Source organism: Orcinus orca, chromosome 11 (genome assembly GCF_937001465.1).
Source record: "Orcinus orca chromosome 11, mOrcOrc1.1, whole genome shotgun sequence".
Lineage (NCBI taxonomy): Eukaryota > Metazoa > Chordata > Mammalia > Artiodactyla > Delphinidae > Orcinus > Orcinus orca.
The window spans coordinates 15,613,460-15,638,935 of record NC_064569.1 but is presented as its reverse complement, the minus strand read 5'-3'; the positions used below and the strand labels follow the sequence as shown (position 1 = coordinate 15,638,935).

The window sequence follows — 25,476 nt, the reverse complement described above, 5'->3', positions numbered from 1 at the left end:
TGAACCTGGGCCACAGCAGTGAAAGCGCCAAGTCCTAACCACTGGACTGCCAGGGAATTCCATCATTTCTTAATTTTAATAACAAAGAAACTAAGTATTTTTAAAATACTATTGATGTTTAAGATAAATTTTGAATGAACTGCTGACAATTCTGAGTTACCTTTAAAAAGGAAATTAGGTATTTTGGGTGACTTAGGGGAGAACATATAGAGAAAAGGAAGAAATAAAACGAAACTTAAATAAGCCCTCAACTTCTACAAAGAATGACATTTATGACACTTACTGCAATCTTTTAAAGGTATTATACCAGTACTAAAAATACACAAAGATAACCAATTAAGCCCTCTTAATTTATGAAATTCAAGAAGACATAAGCTGGGAGTGACATCAACATCATGGCGGCATGAGACACTCCCTTTCAATCTACATCCAGTAAAACATCCATAGCAACAGAGGTTCCTCTGCTCATTAAACCAGAACACCAGAGAATTCCATACACCTGTACATCTAAAGGTGAGTGGACTACACCCCCCAGAGGAGGTGCCTATGATTTTAGCACCCCTGGCTGCAGCAGCTGAGCCCAGGAGAACACAAGTAGCAGTAGGGGAGGCAGTGCACGAGACTCCAGCGTCCTACCTACAGCAGTGCCTGCGGTCAGGGTGAAACTGGCAGCAGTGGCACAGGGGCCTGCGACCCCAAACCTCCGGCTACAGGTGCACCCATGAGTCTGCCCCCTATCCCCCCATCGCCCACAGCAGTGTCACCCAATAACCCCAGATGAAGCAGAGGCACCCAGGATCCTGGCTTTCCCCCACCTCCCCCTGTGGTGGGCGTGTCAGAGGTGCCTGCCCTCCCAGTGCCTCAGGGAGCAACACCACGAACAGCAGTGGCAGCGGCAGCAGCAAAGGCACCAGTGACTCAGGAGGCACAAGCAGCAACAAGGAGGGCACCAGGTGACACCCCCAGCAGAGGCAGTGGAGGCTGGAAAGCGTTGATTCTCAAACATAACCAGAGGCAGTTCGGGTAAGAGAAACCAAAAACTTGTGCCACAGCACCACCTATTGGAAAACAAAAGAAAAGGCCTCCAACTACTAACCTGTTGAATTGTTAGAATCAAGTAAAAAAAAGCTTTAAAAGAAAAGTATTCACTACTTCAAATGCACCAGCAGAGGACAAATTCATCAAGCACCATGAAACACCATGGTATCACACAAAGAAAATGACAATTTTCCAAATACCAAACTTAAAATTACAGAATATTGCAATCTAACTGACAGAGAATTCAGACTGGCTGTCATGAAGAAACACAATGAGCTACAAGAAAATTCAGAGAGGCATTTCAAAGAGTTCAGGAATAAAATTAATGAACAGAAAGAATACTTTATCAAACAAATTGAAACTGTAAAAAAAAGAAACAAACTTCTGGAACTGTAGAAAGCATTGGAAATAAAGCAGGTGGTATGGAAGAGAGAAATCTCTTCAAGTGAGCTTGAAGACAGAAATCTAGAAATGACACAGGTAGAAAAGGAAAGAATAAGATCTAAAAAAAGAAGAAGAAATTCTACAAGAACTATCAGGCTCTACTAGGAAGAGCAACATAAGGATAATGGGTATCCCAGAAGAGAGGGAGAAGGGAAAAGAGAGTTTATTTAAAGAAATAATAGCCAAGAACTTCCCAAACCTGGTGAATGAACTGGATGTATATAAGTCCATGAAGCTAAGAGAACACCTAATTACCTCAATACAAAAAGACCTTCTCTCAGATACATCATATTAAACTGTCAAAAGTCAGTGGCAAAGGAAGAATTTTAAAGACAGCCAAGGGAAAAAAAAAAGAGCAACCTACAAAGGAACCCCCATTAGACTACCAGATTTCTCAGTAGAAACACTACAGGACAGGAGTGAGCAGAATGACATACTCAAAATATTGAAAGATAAAAACTGTGAGCCAAGAATACCCAGCAAATTTATCCTTAGATACGAAGGAGAAATAAAGGCTTTTCCAGACAAACAAAAGCTGAGGGAGTTCATGACCACTAGGCCTGCCTTACCAGAAATGGTGAAAGGACAACTTCCTTCTGAAATGAAAAGGCAAAAGTACACAAAACTTTTGAGTAAGGTGATAGACAGAATTAGAAAACTGTAACTCTGTATTAGAATAGGTTAAACACTTAATTACAATATAAAGGTTAAAGGGGAAAAAGCAGTAAAAATAACTAAAGCAACTTCAATTTGGTAACCAGCTTACAACATAAAAAGGGATAATTTGGGACCACAAAAACATTGCTGAAAAGGAAAAGGACAGAAGTCATATAGGCAAATGGAGAGGCGATCAGCAGGAAAAGAACCACTTTATGAGAAATGTATACAAACCTCATGGTAACCATACCATATAATTCTAGATCAGAGACACGAAAAATAACGAAAGAGGAAACAGAAAAACATCATAGAAAACCACCAAACTAAAATGGCAGACAGAAATAGACACAAAATAAACAATGGAGATACAGAGCAACTAGAAAATAAAAGATAAAATGGCAGTACTACGTCCTTATTTATCAACTATCACCCTAAATATAAATGGATTGAATTCATCAATCAAAAAGACACAGGGTGTGGGAATTCCCTGGCAGTCCAGTGGTTAGGACTCGGCACTTTCACTGCCATGGCCCAGGTTCAATCCCTGGTTGGGGAACTAAGATCCCACAGGCTACACGGCTGGGCCAAACAAACAAAAAACAAAGACACAGGGTGGTTGGACAGATTAGAAAAACAAGACCCAACTATATGCTGCCTCCAGGAGACTAAGCTCTAAAGACAAACATAGGCTCAAAGTGAAAGAATGAAAAATGACACTCCAAGCAAACAGCAGACAGAAGAAAAAGTAGGTGTAGCCATACTCAATATCAGACAAAACAGACTTCATGCCAAAACAGAAAAAGGTAATGAGAGACAAAAACGGACACTCTATAATGATAAAGGGGAAAATTCATCAAGAAGGTATAAAAGTTAATAATATATATGCACATAACATAGGAGCACCAAATTACATAAGGCAATTATTAACATACCTAAAGGGAGAAATTGACAGCAACACAATAATAGTAAGGGACTTTAACACCCCACTTACATCAATGGACAGATCACCCAGACACAATGTCAACAAGGGAACAGCGGCCTTAAGTGAAACATTACATCAGATGGACTTAATAAAGAACACTCCATCCAAATGCAGCAGGATACAAATTCTTCTCAAGAGCATGTGGAACATTCTCAAGCATAGACCAAATTTTGGAACACAAAACAAGTCTCAATAACAAATAAAACTCAACTCAGATCAAGCATCTTTTCCAACCACAATGGTAGGAAACTAGAAATGAAAAACAAGAAAAAAGCTGGAAAATTCACAAATATGTGGAGACTTGACAACATGCTACTGAACAATTATTGGGTCAACAAATAAAGAAATCTTTTTATACCTGAAGACGAATGAAAATGCAAATACAACATACCAAACCTATGGGATGCAGCAAAAGTAGTATTAAGAGGGAAGTTCACAGCAACACAGGCCTACCTCAAGAAACAAGAAAAATCTCAAATAAATATTCAAACCTTACACCTAAAGAAACTAGAAAAAGAGCAAAGTCAGCAGAAGGAAGGAAATAATAAAGATCAGAGCAGAAATAAATGAAAGAGACTAAAAAATAGGAAATATCAATAAAACTAAGAGCTTTTTTTTTTTAAAGGAACAAAATTGACAAACCTTTAGCTAGACTGGCTAAGAAGTCTCTGATAAATAAAATCCGAAACAAAAAGGAGAAATTACAATGGATACCACAGAAATACAACAGATTATAATACTACGAAAATTATATGCCAACAAATTGGGCAGTCTAGAAGAAATACATAAATACTTAGAATCATATAACCTTCTAAGACTGAATCATGAAGAAACAGAAAACCTGAATAGACCAATCACTACGAGAGAGACTGAAATAGTAATCAAATACCTCCCAAAAAACAAAAGTCTAGGACCAGATGGCTTCACAGGTGAATTCTACCGAACATTCAAAGAACAGCTAATACCTATCCTTCTCAAACTCTTCCAAAAAACTGAAGAGGAGGGAATGCTTCTAAACTCATTTTACAAAGCCAATACAAGGACAATACAAAAAAGGAAAATGACAGGCAATATCCTGATGAACATAGATGCAAAAGTACTCAACAAATATTAGCAAAACAAATACAATAATTAAAATGATCAAACACCATGATCAAGTAGGATTTATTCCAGGGATGCAGGATGGTTCCACATCTGCAAATCAATACGATACATCACAGCAACCAAATGAAAGATAAAAATCATATGATCACCTCAATAGATGTAGAAAAATATTGATATCTGACAAGATTCAATACTGATGTATAATAAAAACTTTCAATAAAATGGGTATAGCAGGAACATACCTCATCGTAACAAGGGCCATTTATGAAAAACCCATGACTAACATTATACTCAACAGTGAAACACTGAAAGCCATCCCTCTAAGATCAGGAACAAGACAAGGATGCTTACTCTAGCCACTCTTACTCAACATAGTAATGGAAGTCCTAGCTAGAGCAATTAGGGAAGAAAAAGAAAAAAAAGGCATCGAAATTGGAAAGGAAGAAGTAGAACTGCCACTTTGTAGATGACATGATGTATACATAGAAAACTCTAAAAACCCCACCAAAAAACTATTAAAAATAATAAATACAGGGACTTCCCTGGTGGCACAGTGGTTGGGAATCCGCCTGCCAGTGCAGGGGACATGGGTTCAAGCCCTGGTCCAGGAAGATCCCACATGCCACGGAGCAACTAGGCCTGTGCGCCACAACTACTGAGCATGCGCGCCTGGAGCCCATGCTCCGCAACAAGAGAAGCCACCACAATGAGAAGCCCACGAACCACAACGAAGGGTAGACCCCACTCACCACAACTAGAGAAAGTCCACGTGCAGCAACGAAGACCCAGCACAGTCAAAAATAAATTTAAAAAAATTTTTTTAAATACACTAAAGTTGCAGCATGCAAAATCAATATACAAAAAACTGCTGTGTTTCCATATGCTAACAACAAACTAGCAGAGAGAGAAATTAAGAAAACAATTCCATTTACAATTACAACAAAAAGAAAAAAATACCTAGGAATGTATTGAACCAAGGAGGTGAAAGATCTGTGTACTGAAAACTCTTAAGACATTGCTGAATGAAACTGAAGAACACACAAAGAAATGGAAAGACATTCTGTGCTCATGAACTGGAATTAACATTGATAAAATGTCCACATTACCTAAAGCAACCTACAGATTCAACACAATCCCTATCAAAATCATAAGAGTTTTCATAGAAATGAAACAAAAACTCCTAAAGCTTATACAGAACCACAAAACCCCAATAACCAAAGCAACTCTGAAATAAAATACAAATCAGAAGCTGGAGGTATCACACTCCCTGATTTCAAGTTATACTGCATCGCTATGGTAGTCAAAAGAACATGGCATTGACAGAAAAATAGACACACAGACCAATGAAACAGAATTCAGAGCCCAGAAATAAATCCATACGTACGTGAACAATTAATGTATGAAAAAGGAGCAAAGTACATTCAACAGAGAAATGAGTCTCTTCAATAAATGGCGCTGGGAAAACTGGACAGCCACATACAAAAGAATGAAACTAGACCGCTATCTTACACCATACACAAAATGAATTAGACTTAAATATAAGACCTGAAACCATAAAAAACCCATAGAAGAAAACACAGACAGTACACTCTTTGACGAAGGTCTTAGCAATATTTTTTTTGGATCTGGCTCCTTAGGCAAGGGAACAAAAAGCAAAAATAAACAAATGGGACCACATCAAACTAAAGGGCTTCTGCATAGCAAAGGAAACCATCAACAAAATGAAAAGACAATCTACCAATAGGAGAAAAAAAATTGCAAATCATATATCCAATAAGAGATTAATATCTAAAACATATAAGGAACACATACAACTCAACAAAAAGCAAACATGATTTAAAAACGGGCAGAACAGCTGAATATACATTTTCCTAAAAATACATACAGATGCCAGCAGGTACATGAAAAGATGCTCAGCATCATTAATTATTAAGGAAAGGCAAATCAAAACCACAATGAGGTATTCCATCACTCTGGTTAGAATGGCTGTTATCAGAAAGACAAGAAATAACAAGTGTTGGAGAGCATATGGAGAAAAGGGAACCCTTGGACACTGTTGGTGGGAATGCAAAATGGTGCAGCCACTATGGAAAACAGTATGCAGCTTCCTCAAAAAATTAAACAATAAAATTACTGGGCTTCCCTGGTGGCGCAGCGGTTGAGAGTCCGCCTGCCAATGCAGGGGACACGGGTTTGTGCCCCGTTCCGGGAAGATCCCACATGCCGCAGAGCGGCTGGGCCCGTGAGCCATGGCTGCTGAGCCTGCGCGTCCAGAGCCTGTGCTCCGCAACGGGAGAGGCCACAGCAGGGAGAGGCCCGTGTACCGCAAAAAAAATAAAATAAAATAAATTACCATATAATCCAGCTATTCCACTTGTGGGTATTTATCCAAAGAATATGAAAACACTCATTCAGAAAATCATATGCACCCTTATATTCATAGCAGCATCATTTACAATATCCTAGATATGGAACCAACCTAAGTGCCCACTGACAGATGAATGGATAAAGAAGATGTGTGTGTGCATGTGTGTATATATATGCACACATACACACAAACGAAATGGAATACTCCTCAGTCATTAAAAAAAAAAAAAAAGATGAAATCTTGCCATCTGCAACAATCTGTAAGGAACTTAAGGGTATTATGTGAAGACAAGTCAGATGGAGAAAAACAAATACTATATGATTTCACTCATATGTTCATATGTGGAATATAAAAATAAATGAAGAAAACCAAACAAAAACAAACACACAGATACAGAGAGACAGCAGTGGTTACCAGAAGGGAAGGGGGAATGTGTGGGAGAATAAAATGGGCAAAGAGAGTCAACTGGTGGACTGATGGACAGATGGAAACTAAACTTTTGATGGTGAGAACACTGTAGTGTATACAGAAGTCAACATATAATGTTATAAACACCAACGTTACCTCAAGTTTTAAAAAAGAAGACATGAGCTGGGAATCTTCTGACCTACTCTTATGCAATGCTCAATGATGTTTATGCTAAACTATTTGAACTGGGCCCAGCTATCAGGAGTAACTGCTCACAATGCTCACCTTTTACAATCTATTATTCTTCCCTAGCTACACACTCACCCCAAAAAACTTTACTTTCCTAAAAGGAAAACTGCCTCAAACATGTAATAATCTTATATGAGACTTATTAGTCACCCAAATATAAACGAATTTCTGAAATGGTTTTCTTTAACAGGAACATGTAAATCCTTGGCAATTTCATAATAAATTTGTAAGATTTATAAAATTTAACTTTTCCGTTAGCAGAATCTGAAGAGGGAAAAAGGTCCTTTGAGTGACAATGCTGTGAGATGAAAATAAGATAAAGTAATCGAATACTGCGTAACTCCTTTAAAATAGTGTTATTACTTCAAAACATGTTATTCATATCATAAATATAACTGAGGTCTTAATTATTTTAAAAATGGGCTCTACAAATATGTGTGTGTGTATATGAATCACTTTGCTGTACACCAGAAACTAACACAACATTGTAAATCAACTATACTTCAACTAAAAAGGGAGGAGGGGCCTCCACAAAAACATGATTGAGGACATTTTTAACAAAATTAAACAAACTAAAAATACTTACATTACAACTGAGTATGTAAAAATATAACATCAATAATTCTTTCCATTGAGAATGTTTAGACAAACTGAAATACAGTTCCCTTTATAGGTTCATATATAAAGTTAAATATTATCACAGAGGGTGGTTTAAGCCAGATTGCTTCAACCAGTACTCTCCAAAATACCTTTCTTTAACAAGTATTCACCTACAATACTCATTCAACAAATATTTCAGAGACTAATTTTGTGACTAGCTATGGCAGAAACCTAGAAAAATATATGGGTTGCAATTCCTGCTCTAACTGGTTACAAGTCCTTTTTAATTTTCAGAGTAATAGAACCATGTGTTATATACCAGGCAAATCTGATTCAGAGAATGAACTGGACTACGTAAACATTTTTTTTTAATTTTAATTTAAAATAATACATCATTTTGTCACATTCTTAAGGCTACTGAAGCTCATACCATTAGAAATGACAAAAGACTCTAACCCTTAAAAAAAAAAAAAAATCCTCAAACCTTATTTATATTAAAGCTATAGTGCTGGAATTGCAAAACATTCTCCACTAGGTCAGATTCTTTAATAATTAAAAAAGAAAAATATGTAAGACGTTTTCTTTAAAAATCTTACCTTTTAAGAAATACTTTATACATTTTTAGAATAGAAAAATATTTTTCATTGAACCCAAAAAAAGTGCCACTTCTCTCAAAAAAAAAAAAACACCAAAACCCCAAGACATTCAAATGACATATATGATTCAGCTCCCCTTTTAATAAAGACTATATATATAAGCATCTCCTTGTAGGTCTGCAACCCTAGGCCTTGTTATACAGGTATCAGTTTTTCAAATTGAGAACCTACCTAAACTAAGAATTTCTCTTTGTCTTTTAGAGAACTTATGCAGAGGTATTAAAGACTTAAAAAGAAAAAAATAGTTGTAACCATATAAAAAGCCCCCCCATCAACTATTTTAAAGACTTAAACCATATTTTCCCATTTTTATATTTTATTCAAATAGCTAACACTTTTATTAACCATACAGTATTAAGAAAAGAATTCAAACAGCAAACAATAAAAGAGGTCTTAAATAACTGTGGCAAATTCTATCCTTTTAAGAATACTTGCATATTTAAAACACTTTATTAAGGTGTGAAAGGGAAAAAAGTTTCACAAAGGTTTACTGACGTGATTATCAATGCTTTCAAATGAGAGTAAAACAAATCTTAAAATACACATTGAGAGTCAATTACTGTCCATCTTAATTTCCTTTCATCTGAAATTCAGAGGTAATGTGTGTCTACTTTAGGGAAGATTTATATATGAAAAAGTAAGTTTATTAGAAAAATAAACAACTTTAAATTTTACAGTATTTTCCACTTCTAAGATTCTTTCAGATAGAGCAGATGTGCCGTACGATTTAAACATGATCTGATTTACAAAATCTCATTTAGTCCTATTTAGTAAAACAAAATACAAACGGCAAAATGTTAGTAACTATTAAGAACTCCAATGTAAAAGTTAAAAAAAAAAAAAAAAACATCATTTGTCGCATGTACCTAATATGGCAATATCTACTCTGATGTATATTAAACAACTCACTGAAATTTAATGTGCTTATTACCAAGATAATACTATCATATTAAAATATAAGTTGTGCGGTCTAGCTTTATTTTTCAAAACAACTTATCAACTATAACCAGGGATTGGCAAATTTTTCCTTTAAAGGTGAGACAGTAAGTATTTTAAGTTTGCAGGCAATAAAGTGTCACTACTCAGCTCTGCCACAACAGGGAGAAAGCAGTCACAAGTAAATGAATGGGTATGCCTGTGAGCTGCAGTTTTGCCTGCTGCTGAAAAGACAATGGATTTTGAATGAGAGACTAATTATTTTAGGTGCCATATTACAAATATGTCATATATTGGGGGGCAGGGGGGGCCACAGTGGTAGGAAGAATAATATAGATGGATAGCTATCACTAAATGAACACTATAAAATAAAAATTTCCACACTTGTTTCCCAATCATAATTGCATGTGTGTATATATGTATACATACAAGTTATAAAACTATTTCATTTTAATTCAATATTCTTTTTGGTGTGTAAATAGTATCAGAACAAAGTCAGATAAGCAGCAGAGTATCTTGAGCGACTGAGTACTCAGAGGCTAATCAATAACCATGAAATTTGGTTTTGACATCTTAGTATTTCTACACAATGGGAAAACTAATCTATTCGCTGTGCCCCTGAAGAATATAGATGTATATTTTAGATGTTTTAAAATTTAATTGAATTGTTACAATTTTGAAACTAAATGTGATTTGCTTTGTTTTATTAGAAAAAATACTCAGGCAAGGTCTACAATCATCGGTCAATTAAGAATGACTTACAAGAACATGAGGCAATAAAATAAAAATACAAGTACAAACTATATATCTGAAACACTTCTATTTGGCAATTTTATAACAAATCAAAATTTAAAAAGAACAAAGGAGATTGCAGATTACTTCGCAGATACAGAATAAAGCAACTGATGAAGTGCTTAAGCAAAAGAAAACAAAAAAATAGTAAGAAAACACACTGCTTTTCTTCTTTTTAAAAATAAAACCACATTTGCTACAAGTCATATGAATAATACCCTTATTAAACAACCATTCCAGAATGTCTTATAGAAGCAGTGCTTTTATTTGCACTTCATTTAATTTTATATGACTCACTTCACGTATATAGCTCTTTACCCCATTGTTAACGAATAAAGTCTCCCATAATTTTTATTATTTTTTTAAAATTTTTTAAAGTAAATGAGAAATGATTTATGTATCATGGAACCTTTCCCATTTTGGAACCAAAAGGCTTATTAATTCTATATTTTTGTCTATTCTTTCTTTAAAAAATTTTAGTGTAAAAACTGCTGGTTTTTATATCACTGTAGTAAAGTGAAAACTCCTTAATCAGGAGTATTTTCTGCAGTTTGACTGCATATAACCACATACTTTACAATATGTCCTTCCAACAGTAAGGAAATAATTGATTTCACGGTCACTGTCAGAAATGAGTGCCATAATTCTATTATGGGTATAGGTCCTCCCTCAAAGACTTTCTGGAAGGATGTTCAATGTGTTTTGTTCTTACAGATATTAACAGTAGTACATAGTCCCTTAAGTCTGCAAAAGACATTTATTGTTAAAGAAGGTGCTTTATTAACAATTCCTCTGGCAGCACTAGTGAATTACAATATCCTTCAATATTATCTCTACCCATAATATATACATTTAACTTTTCATGCCTCTAGAAAAACATCTACAGTACATTTCATAATATAAAAATATATTACAAATCTGCTGAATTATTTACAAGCAATGTTCTATTATCTCTATGCAACATTTGTTTGATACAATACTAACAAGTTACACATATTTCCATTTCTGTAAGTTAAAAAAAAAATCCATATGGCTTCTTGCTTACCAAGCAAGAAAGTGATTTTATTTTCCTTTTCAAAACCAACTTTGGTGCATAAAGGATTCAGTTTGAAGATACTTTTAAAAAAAATACAATTTTTCTTATGTTAAGAAAAAAACAACTCATAACCAAATGCTTTCCTCAGAAAAAAAAAAAAATTAGAGGCTTATATAGGTTAAAATGAAAATATGAGGATTATTCAAATAATTTGAAATAAAGGTTTTTCAAAAACCGTTAACAGATTAGTTATATAGGTAAATATTAACATACTGTACTCCATGAGAAAACCCTAGTCCTGAAAGGGGAGCCACCAGACATACTGCAACACTCTTTAACAGAAATTTTCAGCCCTAATTCGATAGACGAATTTTTAGTTGATTGCAAATGTCGTTCACTGTTTGCTTAAATACAAATTGAACACTTTTCTTATCAGAGTTCTGCAAAAGAACACAAATGGCAACCAATCACATCTATTTATCATAATTGAAAGGTAAATTATCTTTTGATAATTTTCATTGTCTAAATATTTCCTTATATGACTTCAAATCAATAGACACTGTCAAGACAAATATCCTTACAGTGCTTTTGGTATTTTTAAGGGCACATGTTGTAATTGGTTTTCTTTTCAATATAAACTACTGTAATCACTAAAGGGTTTTTAAAAAAAAAAAAAAAAAAAAGGCAGCTTAAAGCAGCAAGCATGCAAAGCCTTTAAGAAGCTGTTCTACTAAGTTGCCAGAAGAGTGTTTGCTCAGTCTCCCACAGTACCATTCCATGAAAATGTGGATATACAGTAATATATTAATATATTCCACAGAAGAGCCTACTTCATTCACAGAATGTTTACACTAAGCATAAATATTATTCTAAATACTGGATTTAAGGGAAAAAAAGGAAGGGGGTTGACTCTAATGTGCAACTTTTACTAAACCCATTGTCAGTGACTAAGACTGCAGGTGTCCCCGCTTGTTTGCTTTTTATGTATTTATTTATTTTTTACCTCTTCAACCTCTTCTGCGGCATTGTTCTAGAAAAAGAGAAAAAGGAGTATTCTTTTATTCAATTGAATGAAAAACACATTAAGTGCTTCAAAAATACAAATATGTATAAGAAATAGGCAATGTGATGATCACTGATCACCATGAAAATTTATTTCCAAAGCATTCACATGATGGATATAAATTTAGTTACATAATATATATAGCTTGTTAAGAAATCCTTCTTATGTAGCCTGATGTGTTTCTAAAAAAGAATCTCATGTTTAACACATACATTTTAAGCACACTTTAAAACTAATGTTTAAACCTCAAATAAATACGTCCTTTTTACTCTCATTTTGAAGTTAATATATTTTTGGAAGGTTTGTCATGCTTTCATTTTGAGATGCGCATAAGCTGTTAAATTATTTCTCCTGAAACAAATTAGAATAATTGCTTTGTCCCCTCTTAATTTCACAAGTTTTCCCAGTCAAAATCCAGGCATTGCTAAGATGTTACACCACGGCAAATGTAGTGGGTTCTACGACTCTGTACCACTTTAGAGTAGACTTGATTCTAATTTCCAGAATAGTAGAAGCATGAAAGTTTAGACTCAAGATTAAACGTTAAGATGGGGTGGAGGCTGGTTTACAGCTAAAGAAAATTAACACCACAGAAGCACCAAATATATCTTAAGAACATCTTCATTACTCCAGTAATCAGTAATAATTGCAGAATTATACCCTGAAAACAGGTGATGCAAGTCCTATGTACTTCTGGACATCAGTTCTGAGCTTGAATGATATTTATTTGTCATTTTCACCAAAATATCTTAATTGTTTCCTATATAGCATAAGAACAGCAAAAATAAGCTGATTCTGTGAAAAAGGAAGACCCTTTGAGAGTGGGAAGTAGAATGCAGGGCAGAAACACAGAAGTTAGTCTCAATCTTATAATTAAGATTCATGCCCCTTTGTCAACTCACTGCTTAAGGCATGTTTACTACCAGTCTTGGCTCTCCCCAAATACCACTCTTTTAGAATGCAAATTTTAATCCCTCCCTTCAAAGAATAAGCAGAAATAAACCCTAAATTAGGTGCCAATAAATAAAGAATATTCAATTATTTTTCTTTATAAAGAGAAAGGTAAATCATAACTCTCATATTTTTGGTAGTGAACGTCCCTCAATCTTTTCCTTTAAGGTCATTTCACTATTCTCTCTGCTAGTTAATCTCTTGCTAACCTAGCTCAACCCACAAAAAACAAGTTTTCATTACATTTAGGACCTTCACCAAAAGATGCTTTAAAAGTTTGGAAGAGTCTCAATGTTTCCACACACCGCAAGGCCCATTATGTGAGAATTTCATTCTCAGAAGATGCTTCACATTCCAAAAAGTTGAGTCATGGAATGAACAAAACCTCAAAGTATTTAATTGTTTCAAAATCTGGCATAAGACATAGTACCTTTACAATAGCTAAAATTCACATTTGGGATTATCAATTATTATGTCATCTTACTCTTACCCAACCTATTGCTATACTAAACTAGAATTCCTTTTTAAAATATATAAAGTTCACTCATTAAGAGTGCCTTTTAAACATTTTCACCACTTTTTTAATCACCCTAGTATATGTCATGTGGATAGAGGCAGTATGGAGTTCAGTCACATCCTAGTTGTGTAACCTCTTGCCTCAGATTTAAGCTATTTAACCTCTTGCCTCAGATTTCCAATCTGTAAAACAGACATAGGAACACCTACTTCACAGGACTGCTGTGAGGATGAAGTATATGTAAAGCACCTAGCACAGTGACTCAGCACATAGCCAGTAATGTTGGTCTCTTCTCCTTCCCCCCCTATACCTTCATATGCACAGCACACTAAAACAAAGGTCAGATCAGAAAATTGTTAGAAACGTGAACACTCCAAGCTACCTCTTAAATAAAAACACAGTAATATTTAAAATGCTCTTTTGAAAAGTTTGGCGAGAGTACAAGTTTAAGAACTTCAACCATTAATGGTATTTAGGGCACATGCGATATATTCCCAGGTCAACACGTGTGATATTATAAAAAAGAATTACCTACTTAAACAAAAGGAACTTATTTTCAAAACACTATGTATACCACAATTTAAGCTATTTAAGGTAAATCTGGAATTAACCTGGCATATAAACTTTACCAAAATATTACCCTTCTAGTTTACAATTTATAAATCATTGTGATGTAATTTCCATATATGAAACCCCAGAAAGCAAGATATGCTTGATACTGAAATTCAGTACTTAAAAATTAAGTCCTAACTTTATATCCAAAATTTAAGGAGATTTAAGATTACAATTCAAAAAAATAAAACATCAAAGCAAGAATTAAATTACCTGTATATGTTTGGGTCCAAAAGCAAGGCAGTATCTTTGGGTAGCTTTGATAAATGAACTACTTTAGTTTTTAACTGATGTCGTTCACTTTCATTCACCCACACGTCAGGCAGACTATGAATTAAAAAACAAGTCATATATAAAATAACATTAATTTTAAATTTACCCTTCACATTACCCAGCTTTTTCTGCTAGTCTGACTGGGGCACCTAGGTTAACGAGATTCTCAGATGCCAAGGAAACTCAGTGATCTAAGTAGTGGGATGTAGAGTCCCAGCTAAAAAAATGGCAAGGTGAAATTTTAGGCATAAATCTGGAAATGAATGATGATTTTTTTTTTTTTTTTTTTGCGGTACGCGGGCCTCTCACTGTTGTGGCCTCTCCCGTTGTGGAGCACAGGCTCCGGACACGCAGGCTCAGCGGCCATGGCTCACGGGCCCAGCCGCTCTACGGCATGTGGGATCTTCCCGGACTGGGGCACGAACCCGTGTCCCCTGCATCGGCAGGCGGACTCTCAGCCACTGAGCCACCAGGGAAGCCCTGAATTATAAATTTTTGATGGCAAAGCCACATCAGACTTAGAAACAAATATTAGAACACACTGTCTGCCTTTTAGTTTGCTAAGTGGAACTATATCTGAGCTTAACTTGATGAAAATCTGACACCTAGTCTCTTTCTGAAGAAATAAGAAATAAAAACCCCACCAGATTAATTTCCACTTTAAAAAAAAGGCACATACAACCAACATCCTGAATTTAAAAAAATTTAATCCTATAGAAAAATTCAAATAAAATGATTTTGATATTTGGATTGATCGATTTCCAATATACTAAGAATACAGATATCTGAATATGATATTTTTTAAAGGAACTGTTTATAAACTTAATATAAAAAGGGCTCTTACAAATCAATATGAAACAAGTGAACACTCATTAGGTAAAAAGGAACAAGGGAGACAAAGGTCACAAACCATTAATTCACCAAAGATACAGTTTTTAAATTATCTTGCTCATAATCAAAGAAATGAAGAATGTAAGAATGCCAATAGCCAGTGTTGATAATAAGCCAGGGAAATAAGCTCTCTAATGCAGTAGATGAGATCAGAAATTGGTACAAACTTTCGGGAAGGCAACGAGTATCAAAACCCGTAACATTTCGCATACTTTGTAAATAAAGACATTTTAATGTCTCTTTTTTTAACAGTAGAGAAAAATGGGTAACTTTAATGTTCGGTAAAAAGGAGTTCATTAAATAAATATTACGCGCTATTTCGAAGTATTTTAGAGTAGCATTTCCCTAAAACATGGAAGGGGCAGGGGTAAAAGGAAGTGGAAAATATGTTCTACACTAATAGAAGTTTGACAATCACAGGATTTTTAAAAAGCTAAAGAGATTTCTTTACTTCAATATGCTAACATGCATTGTAATCTTCCAAATCTACTTTTAAAGCTCTTAATTCATATCAGATTCATTAACATCTCTTTAGACTGGAGTTTGGGAAACAATATTACAGAAAAATATTTAATAACAAGTGTTAACCACATATTATTAATTTTTAATGAGATTCCATTCATGTGAACTTATTCTATTCTTGATGCTGATAAGATTTCTATGATACATCTTCATGACCTTTTGCAACAACAAAAAAAATTATTTTTGAGAATAAAAGGAAAATTGAGCATGAAATTAAATTAAGGAGCATTTGGACCAGAATTGCTCTAATAAAAGGGTACTAAAACTCAAAAGAAAAATTTAACACTCCTGGAAAACTGACCAACTGTTTTTTTCTATAAACTATCATTAATTGTGTGCTGGAAAATGTTTAGAAATTTTTAAAATAAATGATTCAAACAAAGGCACAAATAAGGTTGCTTGCACCCTATCCTACTTGAGGGTCATTAAAAATTCTAAAAATAATCACATCCTAAAAATGATTAAAAATTGCTTTAACAGCTTCCATTAAAAACAATTTTAAAAGCTAGTTTTAAAGCTTATACCTTGAGCCAGGTACTCTTAAGAGCTTTTACAGATTATCTTTTTAAGGCTGACGACCTCAAAATGTTTCGTGGTTTCATTTCTTTAAAGTCTTTTACTTTGAACCCAATAGCTTAAGTAATTTTTGAGTATAAGATTTTAATAAAAATAAGACTGATCAGTTTATTAGTTATATATATAGTATTCCAAATACTTACATGTCTTCAGGCATCCAATGAAGCAAAAGTTTTATCTTTCCAGAATCCTCTTTTCTCTTAGCTATTACCTAGCAATGATATAAAAGAATTCATAAAACTATTTATAAAAGATCATTTTAATATGTTTAAAAAACGCTTTTGGTCCTAATCAAGAACTTAAGTTTTCATGTCCTGGACCAGATATTACCACCACAACATCTTGTTCTGCCCCGGTTTGTAGCAATTTCCCACCTTTGATCATATATTTTCACAAAAGAAAAAGAAAAAAGGAACTGAAGTAGCTTTGTACAGCCAAATACTAAAACCATATTATCTTTGAAAATGCTATTTATTTTACTCTCTACAAAGTCTTTAGCTGAGCCAGACTGCCAACCAAGAATCCATATTGGCTGAAATACTTTTAAAGGACAAATGAAGAGTAAAGAAAAAATAATGCTAGAAAGGGAGAGGTCTCCTTTTTAGGATTAAGGTATTTGTCGTTTGCTTGGGAATTTTCTGTTTGTCGGTTGATTTCTGTTATTTTAAATGAAACATTAACCAATCAGTGTTCAGTTCAGTTAGGAATCTACCTAAGTTAAAGTGTGGATCAACCAGAACATAAAGACCTATAAGTGTAGTAAAAACAATATGCTTGTCACTCATTACCAGATTCAGAAAACTAAGGTAACGATTTTTAAAAATCGATCAAAATGGTATTTTATTAACTCTTAGAACTGCCATTATTAACCAAATTAGCTCTTTAGTGCTTTAATAATCTAAATCTCAATATTTTTACCAAGTTTAACTTCCAAACAGCCTCACAAAGTAATGTTATGTGTCATTCTCAAAACATATTAGAAGTAAAAACAGCACTTCATACAAATATAAAAGTTTCTTATTATTTAAAAGTTTTATTATATAAAAGTTTCTTATTATTTAAAAACCTATAGTTAAGTACCCTAATTCTAGACTCGGTAATGGAATCAATTAAAAAGCTCAAAGACAGATCTGCAGATGCTAAAACAAAGTACCTCTACAAAGAAGTAAGATATAAAAATAATGCAATGCAACCAAGTACAGCAAGCCAACTGACTGGTAACTAGGATTCTGCTGACCTCTTCTGGAGACGGCTCAAAAGAAAATGTTTCAATTAAAGAAGACAAATTAGGCAAACTGCACGGCATAGTACCTCACATAAATACTTTCATGCAAATCTTTTCACTACAAATATGGTTATTTCCTATAAAAGTTAATTTGGTAACGAGGAAACTTACATTTGCAGTTAGCACTGAACATCTGACTACTGTTTAACACAAACTGCCCCCACCAACCTTTCCAGTCACACTCAGGGAACCTTAGAGAACCTCCTCACCTGGCCCCAAGGAAGACCTTTTCCCATTAGGGATGTTTCTTCCTTCCACTTCCCCCAGGAAAAAGCATTCTTCAGATTATACTACACCTTTGTGACTTTTCCTCAGTCAAGGTACCTCTGCCACCCCAATGTCGCTTGGGGGTGTGAATCACTCTTATTCCTAGGTTTTTAAAGTTTATGATAAACATAGGTAATCAATCATGTTCTTAAATCCTCTCAGATGTTTTCTACAGCTCGAAAACCTATTTTCATCTTCAGACTATTTTCACTGAGTAAATTTTAAGTTTTCTTCCAGACTCCTAATATCACATTTCTAGTTCCTTCATTTTTTTGATCATCTTTACTCCTCCCACGGTGAGCCTAAGGATTTCATCCAAAAAGCTGCTCTAATGAAAGCATGAAGTTGATGCTTCATTTTTTAAAACACAACCTTATTTATCATCATCACCTCTATTCCCTAACATGTAGAGATACTTGTTCATTACTAGACCATTATTTCATCAGATTTATTGCCCTTTAAATCATTAAATGTTGATGGGCCCCAAACCTCAATCCTCTATTTCTTCTCTTTTCTCTTTAATACTTCCTAGGTGATCTTATCCAGTCTGATACCTTTAAATAACACTAATATGCTAGAAAGTTCTATTCTTATCTGTAGCCACACCTTTCCTCTAAGCTCAAACTCTTAAATCCTTCTGCCTACATGACAGAAGCACGAGATGTTCTATAGAATGTGCTGAAATTATGGCTCTTGATACTCCCCTCTCCCCGAATCTGCTCACCTCACAGCCTCTATTATATGGCAACTCCATCCTTTTGGCTAGCTGCCCAGGCCAAAAACATTGGAGTCATCCTTCCCTCTCGTTATCATACCTGACATCTGATCCATCCATAATTCTTGTCAATACCACTTTCAAAAGATATCCAAAATCTAACCCTTCTTAGTATCTCCACTTCAACCATTCTGACCTCTTCTCACCTGAGATACTGAAAAGACTGATCCCTTCTCGCCCCAACCCTGACCTATCGTCTGTTCTCAGTACAGAAACCAGAGTGAGCACATTAAAACCTGCATGAGAGGAAAGAGATCAGTGAGTTCTCTTAGGGCAGGGGGCAGAGGCCGAGATGAACTACAAAGCTACACCAGGAATGTTCTGCGTGACAGGACTGTCCTACAGCTCAACTGTGGTGGTGTGGTGGTTTCATAGGTAAGTACAACCGTCAAAACTCACAGAATTGCATATGTATTTTTTTGGCTGTGCTGCGTGGCTTGCGGGAGCTTAGTTCCCTGACCAGGGACAGAACCTAGGCCTGGCAGCGAGAGCCACTGGACCGCCAGAGAATTCCCTTGTATACTTTAAATGGGTGAGTCTGTATTTATTATATCTCAATAAAAATTTTATTTAAAAGAAATCACAATAGAGCATGGCTACTCAAACTCCTCCAATGGCTTCCCAATACACGTAGAACAAAAGTCAACGTCTCAGTCCAACAAGACTCTCCCCATTGCCTCTCCGACTGCTCCTACTTTCTCTGCCTCACTTGTTTCCTCCAGCCACACTGGCCTCCTCACGGCTTTGCAGACATACTTGCATGTCCCCACTTGAGGATCTTATGCTTGATTTTCCCTCTGGCTATGATGCTCATCCCCCTAATAACGGAATGGCTCATACCCTCACTTCCTTTTAAGTTGTGTTTTTTTTTTTTCCTTTTAAGTTTTTAATTTTACTAATTTATCTTGTTTATCATGTCTCTTCCACTGGAGTGTAGGTATGGTTTCTTGTTTCGTTTTAGCCCGTTTTGTTCACTGCTGTATCATTAGTACCTGGCACATGTAGGTGCTCAATACTTAAGTAAATTAACAAATTATCCCTAATGCCAACTCTGGGTTTGGTGACCACATCTTACTGACTAAAAAAGAAAAATAATAATAGAAATCAAACTTATGGTTATCAAAGGGAAGAGGGAGGGAAGGGGGAACAAATTAGAAGTATGGGATTAACAGATACAAAATACTATATGTAAAACAGATAAGAAACTAGGATTTACTGTATAGCACAGGGAATTATATTCAATATCTTGTCATATCCTATAATGGAATATAATCTGAAAAAATATACGTGTGTATATATATGTATATATATACGGCTGAATTACTTTGCTGTACACATGAACCTAACACAATACTGTAAATCAACTATACTTCAATTAAAAAAAAACTCATGGATAAAAAAATTAACTTATTTTTTATCTGACATGCTTTTATTCAGTAAGATAATTAAAAGTCTATTTTATCAAATCATGAAATATTTTATGATTACAGTCAATCCTCCACTTATTTCAACTTATAAAATGATTAATATTTTCTATCTCCTATTAACAATACATAAATGTAAACTTGGATAATAAATGTTAGCTTTCAACTTAAAAAAAAAAAAGAACAATTACAGACCTACCAAATCATAAACGTATGTTATCAAATTCCAAAGGAGGACTTTAACCATCACTGTTGAGCAAGCTCCTGATCTTGCTGAATCCCAGCAAAATTCCCAGCACAGACATTTTTACTTTGTCTTCATTCTTATTTAGATAACTATGTTTACAACATTCTTTAAAAGAGCGTAAGTATGGTACAACTTTCCTTAAACCCACACTCACACCATTATGTGCTCCAATCTCAGAAAAGATTCCCTTTCCTTTGTGTCTAATCTTCTACCTTCTTGCCTGTAATTTGGGGAATCAAAATCAAAATTGGGCATTTTGAATTGTAAGTATACATAAAAGAAAAAATGAAAATACAAGAAAACCTCATTATTAGAGGAGATGGGAAGAATAAGAGATTCAAACCAGTAGAGATATCAATACTGATCTTTTATATTTAAACTCTCATGCATTTTGATTAGAATATAAAAATAAAACCTAAATTTAGTATATTTTCTATTTCAACAGGCAAAATTAAATAATCTCTCTTTCCAGGGATTCAAATCACCAAAAGTCTGGTCTAAAGTTTATTTCTACTAACTGACCTACACCAAACTATAGCAATATAAAGATGACTGGATAATAAAAATGGCAGGGGGCATGAGAAGAAAGAACAGCTCTCTATTAACTCCTAGTTAACTAAAAATAAATTCATTATTGCCTTTTCAAATTCAATACTTTCCTTTTTCCAAGTAGAACAACATAGTTATTCAACAAATACACTGAGTTCCTACTATGTGTCAGGCACAATTCTAGACACTTGGAATACATTAACAGAACAAAACAGATTAAAATTCCCTCCTTCATAAACCTTTCATTTAACACAAACTTTAGATGTGCATTTTATGCGTGATGGAGGAGCATGCACCACATAGGGATGTGAGTTAAAAGAAGTCTAACGCTCTAACTTTACCTGCAAGGAAACCAGAGGTCAGAAAAGACACCTAGTTTACTTAAGGTCAGAGACTGATCTTCAAATGCCTAGTAGCCCAAATGCCACCCCAATATACTTAAATAGTTCAAATTAAAGGCTAAAAAAATCATCATAATCATTAAAATGTCAAATTGTGGGAAATATTTGAAAAATAAAATCAAATACTTACAGTACTATGAAAAACAACACTGTGTCCCTTCCCTAAACTTTCTATATGAGCTGAGAGGTTAAAGCATATGGCTCGATGTCTTATCGCATCCAGTGTTTGTGCATCGAAGAAATCATGTGGTCGTGCTAAAAGTCAATATAGAAGAGGTAAAGAATATTTAGAAAAATATAACAGTCTCCAAGCAGCCATATTAGTAGTCCATTTCCCACAAAAATATGTAATAAGTAAAAAAGACTGAAACAACGAATAAGTACCTATCCAGTGTTTAAATGCAAGATTTTCTTTGCTTTCAAAACACAGAACCTAGCTAACAAGGTAAGGATATACAAAAGCAGAACTCCAACCAGTGAGTAAGTGTGGGTTAATTCTGCCCCTTGGTGTGTGAGGTTCTAGCCTCCAACCTCATGATTGCATATTTCAGCTACTATCTTTTTCATATAATTTTATATTATACTCCAGCATCTCTCCTGAGCAGCAGTCCTACATTTTCAACAATCTCATAAATGTCTCCATCTGTGCACTACACACAGATCTCATTCACCTCAGCCAAACATATGAAATACATTTCATGAACATTTTACATTAATATGTAATCAAAAATTTTTCCAGATTTGACACAGTGGTCAAATTATTTTGGAATTTTTGACAAGCATTTTCTTAGGATAACTCTTCTAGGGCTTCCCTGATGGTGCAGTGGTTGGGAGTCTGCCTGCTGATGCAGGGGACGCGGGTTCGTGCCCGGTTCAGGAGAATCCCACATGCCGCGGAGCGGCTGGGCCCGTGAGCCATGGCCGCTAAGCCTGCGCGTCCAGAGCCTGTGCTCTGCAATGGGAGAGGCCACAGCAGTGAGAGGCCCGCGTACCACAAAAAAAATAAATAAATAAATAAGAATAACTCTTCTAACAATAATCTAAGAAAATTATAAATACTGTTTTGTTTTTGTTTTTAATTTTTTGGCCCTGCTGCCTGGCATGCGAGATCTTAGTACCCCGACCAGGGAGTGAACCTGTGCCCCCTACAGGGGAAGTACAGAGTCTTAACCACTGGACCGCCAAGGAAGTCCCATAAATACATTTTTAATGCCAATGAGTCCACCAAAATTCTTTCTAACTCTCAATGCCACCAGTTATTAGCAATGTGACTTTGCACAAACTGCTTGATCTACCTTAGACTGTTTCCTTATTTGAGAAATGGAAATATAACAGCTATAGATTATGAATAAGTAAAATAAATGTATATGAAAAATGCCTTCAGTCATAACGCAGTTTAGATTAATATGCTCACACCATTTTTTAAAAAATAAATTCACAAACTTAGAGTAAGCAATCTTTTAGTCTGATCATAACAAAGTTAAACATTGAATATTTGATAAAAACATTTTTAAAATTTCTATTTTTATCCCACTAATATTATTATAAACATGTTGTTTTTATTCCTAAGAAAAACACTGTTCAAAGTAAGGAAAAATAATTTATTATTTTACAGTTGTGGAGCTTTCTAATATATGTAAAATATCTCAAGATCATCTGTAATTAAAAAGTAAATTTTAGGGCTTCCCTGGTGGAGCAGTGGTTGAGAGTCTGCCTGCCGATGCTGGGGACACGGGATCGTGCCCCGGTCCAGGAGGATCCCACATGCCGTGGAGCGGCTAGGCCTGTGAGCCATGGCCGCTGAGCCTGCGCGTCCGGAGCCTGTGCCCCGCAACGGGAGAGGCCACAACAGTGAGAGGCCCGTGTACCGCAAAAAAAAAAAAAAAAAGTAAATTTTACCGCCAATAAAAGAAATGGCTTGATTTCCTAGTACAGCATACTCTGAATTACATGTATGCTGATTTACCACACTATTCTGACTTACCACTATGTGGAGTGAAATTATCTCTACTATTCATGGAGTTCACTGTACATCTACACAAATCTAACAGCTGGCATACTCAATAAAACAACATGAATAGCTCTTTTCTCATTGGATTTTTTTGCTCAAAAGGAAATAAACAAAACACCAGCTAGTGATAAACTAACAGAACCCACAAGACTAAGAATGCAATGACAATGGGAAATCAGTTAAAAACATTTTTTAAATTTTAAAAAGAGAGATTTATGGGAGAGAAAAAAGTCATGAATTTACCTAAAGCTGAGAAACAAAATCCCCTTCCTATTTTGATCTGTTGCTACTAGGGGGAAAAATGTATACTTTCTCCATGCTCTCCAAATATGCTTTTTCCTGAGAAGGATAAGCACTTGGAGAAAATTACAATAACTCACCCCTCTAAATCATTCAAATATATCACTCCTCACTCAAGATTCAAACACAGAAGTCATCACTTGAATTAAATTCAGAATAATAAAAGCTCCCAAATTTCAGATTCTATGCATTCAGACTTTAACCATGTTATGTCCACTATTAAAGTGTCAGGAATGCTCAACTAAAATAACAGTCTCCAAACCAGGTGTGTGTCATGATCCAATAGAGTGGGGAAGAAAATAATATCACTTCTGGATTTTTTTCATCTCTGTTTTTCAGTATTCCTTCTTGGTAATTATAATGCACACTAGCAGTGTTACCTATATATACTGTATAAATACACAAGTTAAGATTGGGTGCCCAACCATTTTTTTAATGAGCTGTATAATGAAATACCTTTGAAGACGACAAAAATAGAGACTCTTCGCCTGCGGTTCAAAAGTATACAATCATCTAATTATGTTCTATCCTAAATATCAAGGATACATCGCATAATTTGATGAGTAAGCCCATAACCATTGTACATGTGTGTCACAGCAAGACTGTTAAGTAGAGACACAGACTACACAGAGCTTCGCTATTCACACACACCAATTTGGAGCAGACAGGTTACTTAACTTTTACTTGATTTTTATCTTTAACATGTTCAAATTTTCTAAAATATTGTCAGAAATACCAACACTGCCATAATTGGTCTTACTTTAGAAGAGAATCAAAGTAGCCCTCAAAATCTAATTACAGAGCTTGGATTCTAAGGCCACATATACTTACATTCCCTTAGCTACTAGAGGTAAAACATACATCACTGAATTCTCACAGTGAAAGACCAAGATCCTATCTGTTCATTACTGTTAACAAAAATAGATAAGCAGAGTTGAAGAATGGTAAAAACTGAATTTGCATGAAAGCCCAAGACAAAAACAAAACCATCTAATACACACTGATTTTCAATGAGACACTTACGTAATGAGCGTCGTCTTTTGTTCTTTAATTTCCTCCTTTTGTTCATTCCAGCTTTAGAAGGAGATTCTTCTTTGGCCTTTGGCTGGCTAGAAACTTTTGAGGAGTTCTGCTGACTGAAGTGTGTGGGTACATGGCGAGCTAGCCCTCCCTGAGAAGCAAAGCTGGCATTGCAGCCACCAACAACACACTAAATAAAAAAATTTAAAAAAATGTCAGGGATGCTGTATAGGATAGAAGCAAAATATGAACGAGTGAATATTTCATATTTTCAGAAGTAAATCAGTAACACTACAGAACTAATTCCAGAAAGGATCTATGAGGGACTAGTACAACCCTTTCACTTTATAGGTTGCACAAAATACAGATTAACCAGTGACAGAGCCTGGAAACTTTCATGACTCCTTAGTTTACTGCTCTTCCCACCATGTGCAAGACAAAAATAGTGGAATCTTCTTCCCAGAAAAATCTGGAGGTTAATCACTTTTCTAAGAGGAGCAGTAAGTCGTTTTCACATCAAAG

General features: G+C 35.0%; 1 protein-coding gene across 3 annotated transcripts in view; it reads right to left on the bottom strand.

Moving 5' to 3' along the window:
• The window catches only part of AEBP2 (AE binding protein 2), a 74,438-nt gene that overhangs the window by 7,290 nt on the left and 41,672 nt on the right, over nt 1-25,476 (bottom strand). For 2 of the 3 annotated variants that reach the window (XM_033430272.2, XM_033430273.2), the window contains exons 4-8: nt 24,958-25,144; nt 21,754-21,878; nt 16,819-16,886; nt 14,627-14,740; nt 12,274-12,300 (exon numbers count right to left, since the gene is read on the bottom strand). In XM_033430272.2, coding sequence (XP_033286163.1) covers nt 12,274-12,300; nt 14,627-14,740; nt 16,819-16,886; nt 21,754-21,878; nt 24,958-25,144 — 521 coding nt within the window. Of the gene's footprint in view, nt 1-8,925; nt 11,711-12,273; nt 12,301-14,626; nt 14,741-16,818; nt 16,887-21,753; nt 21,879-24,957; nt 25,145-25,476 lie in introns of those variants that run through there. The other variant, XM_004270941.3, reaches the window with a different exon arrangement.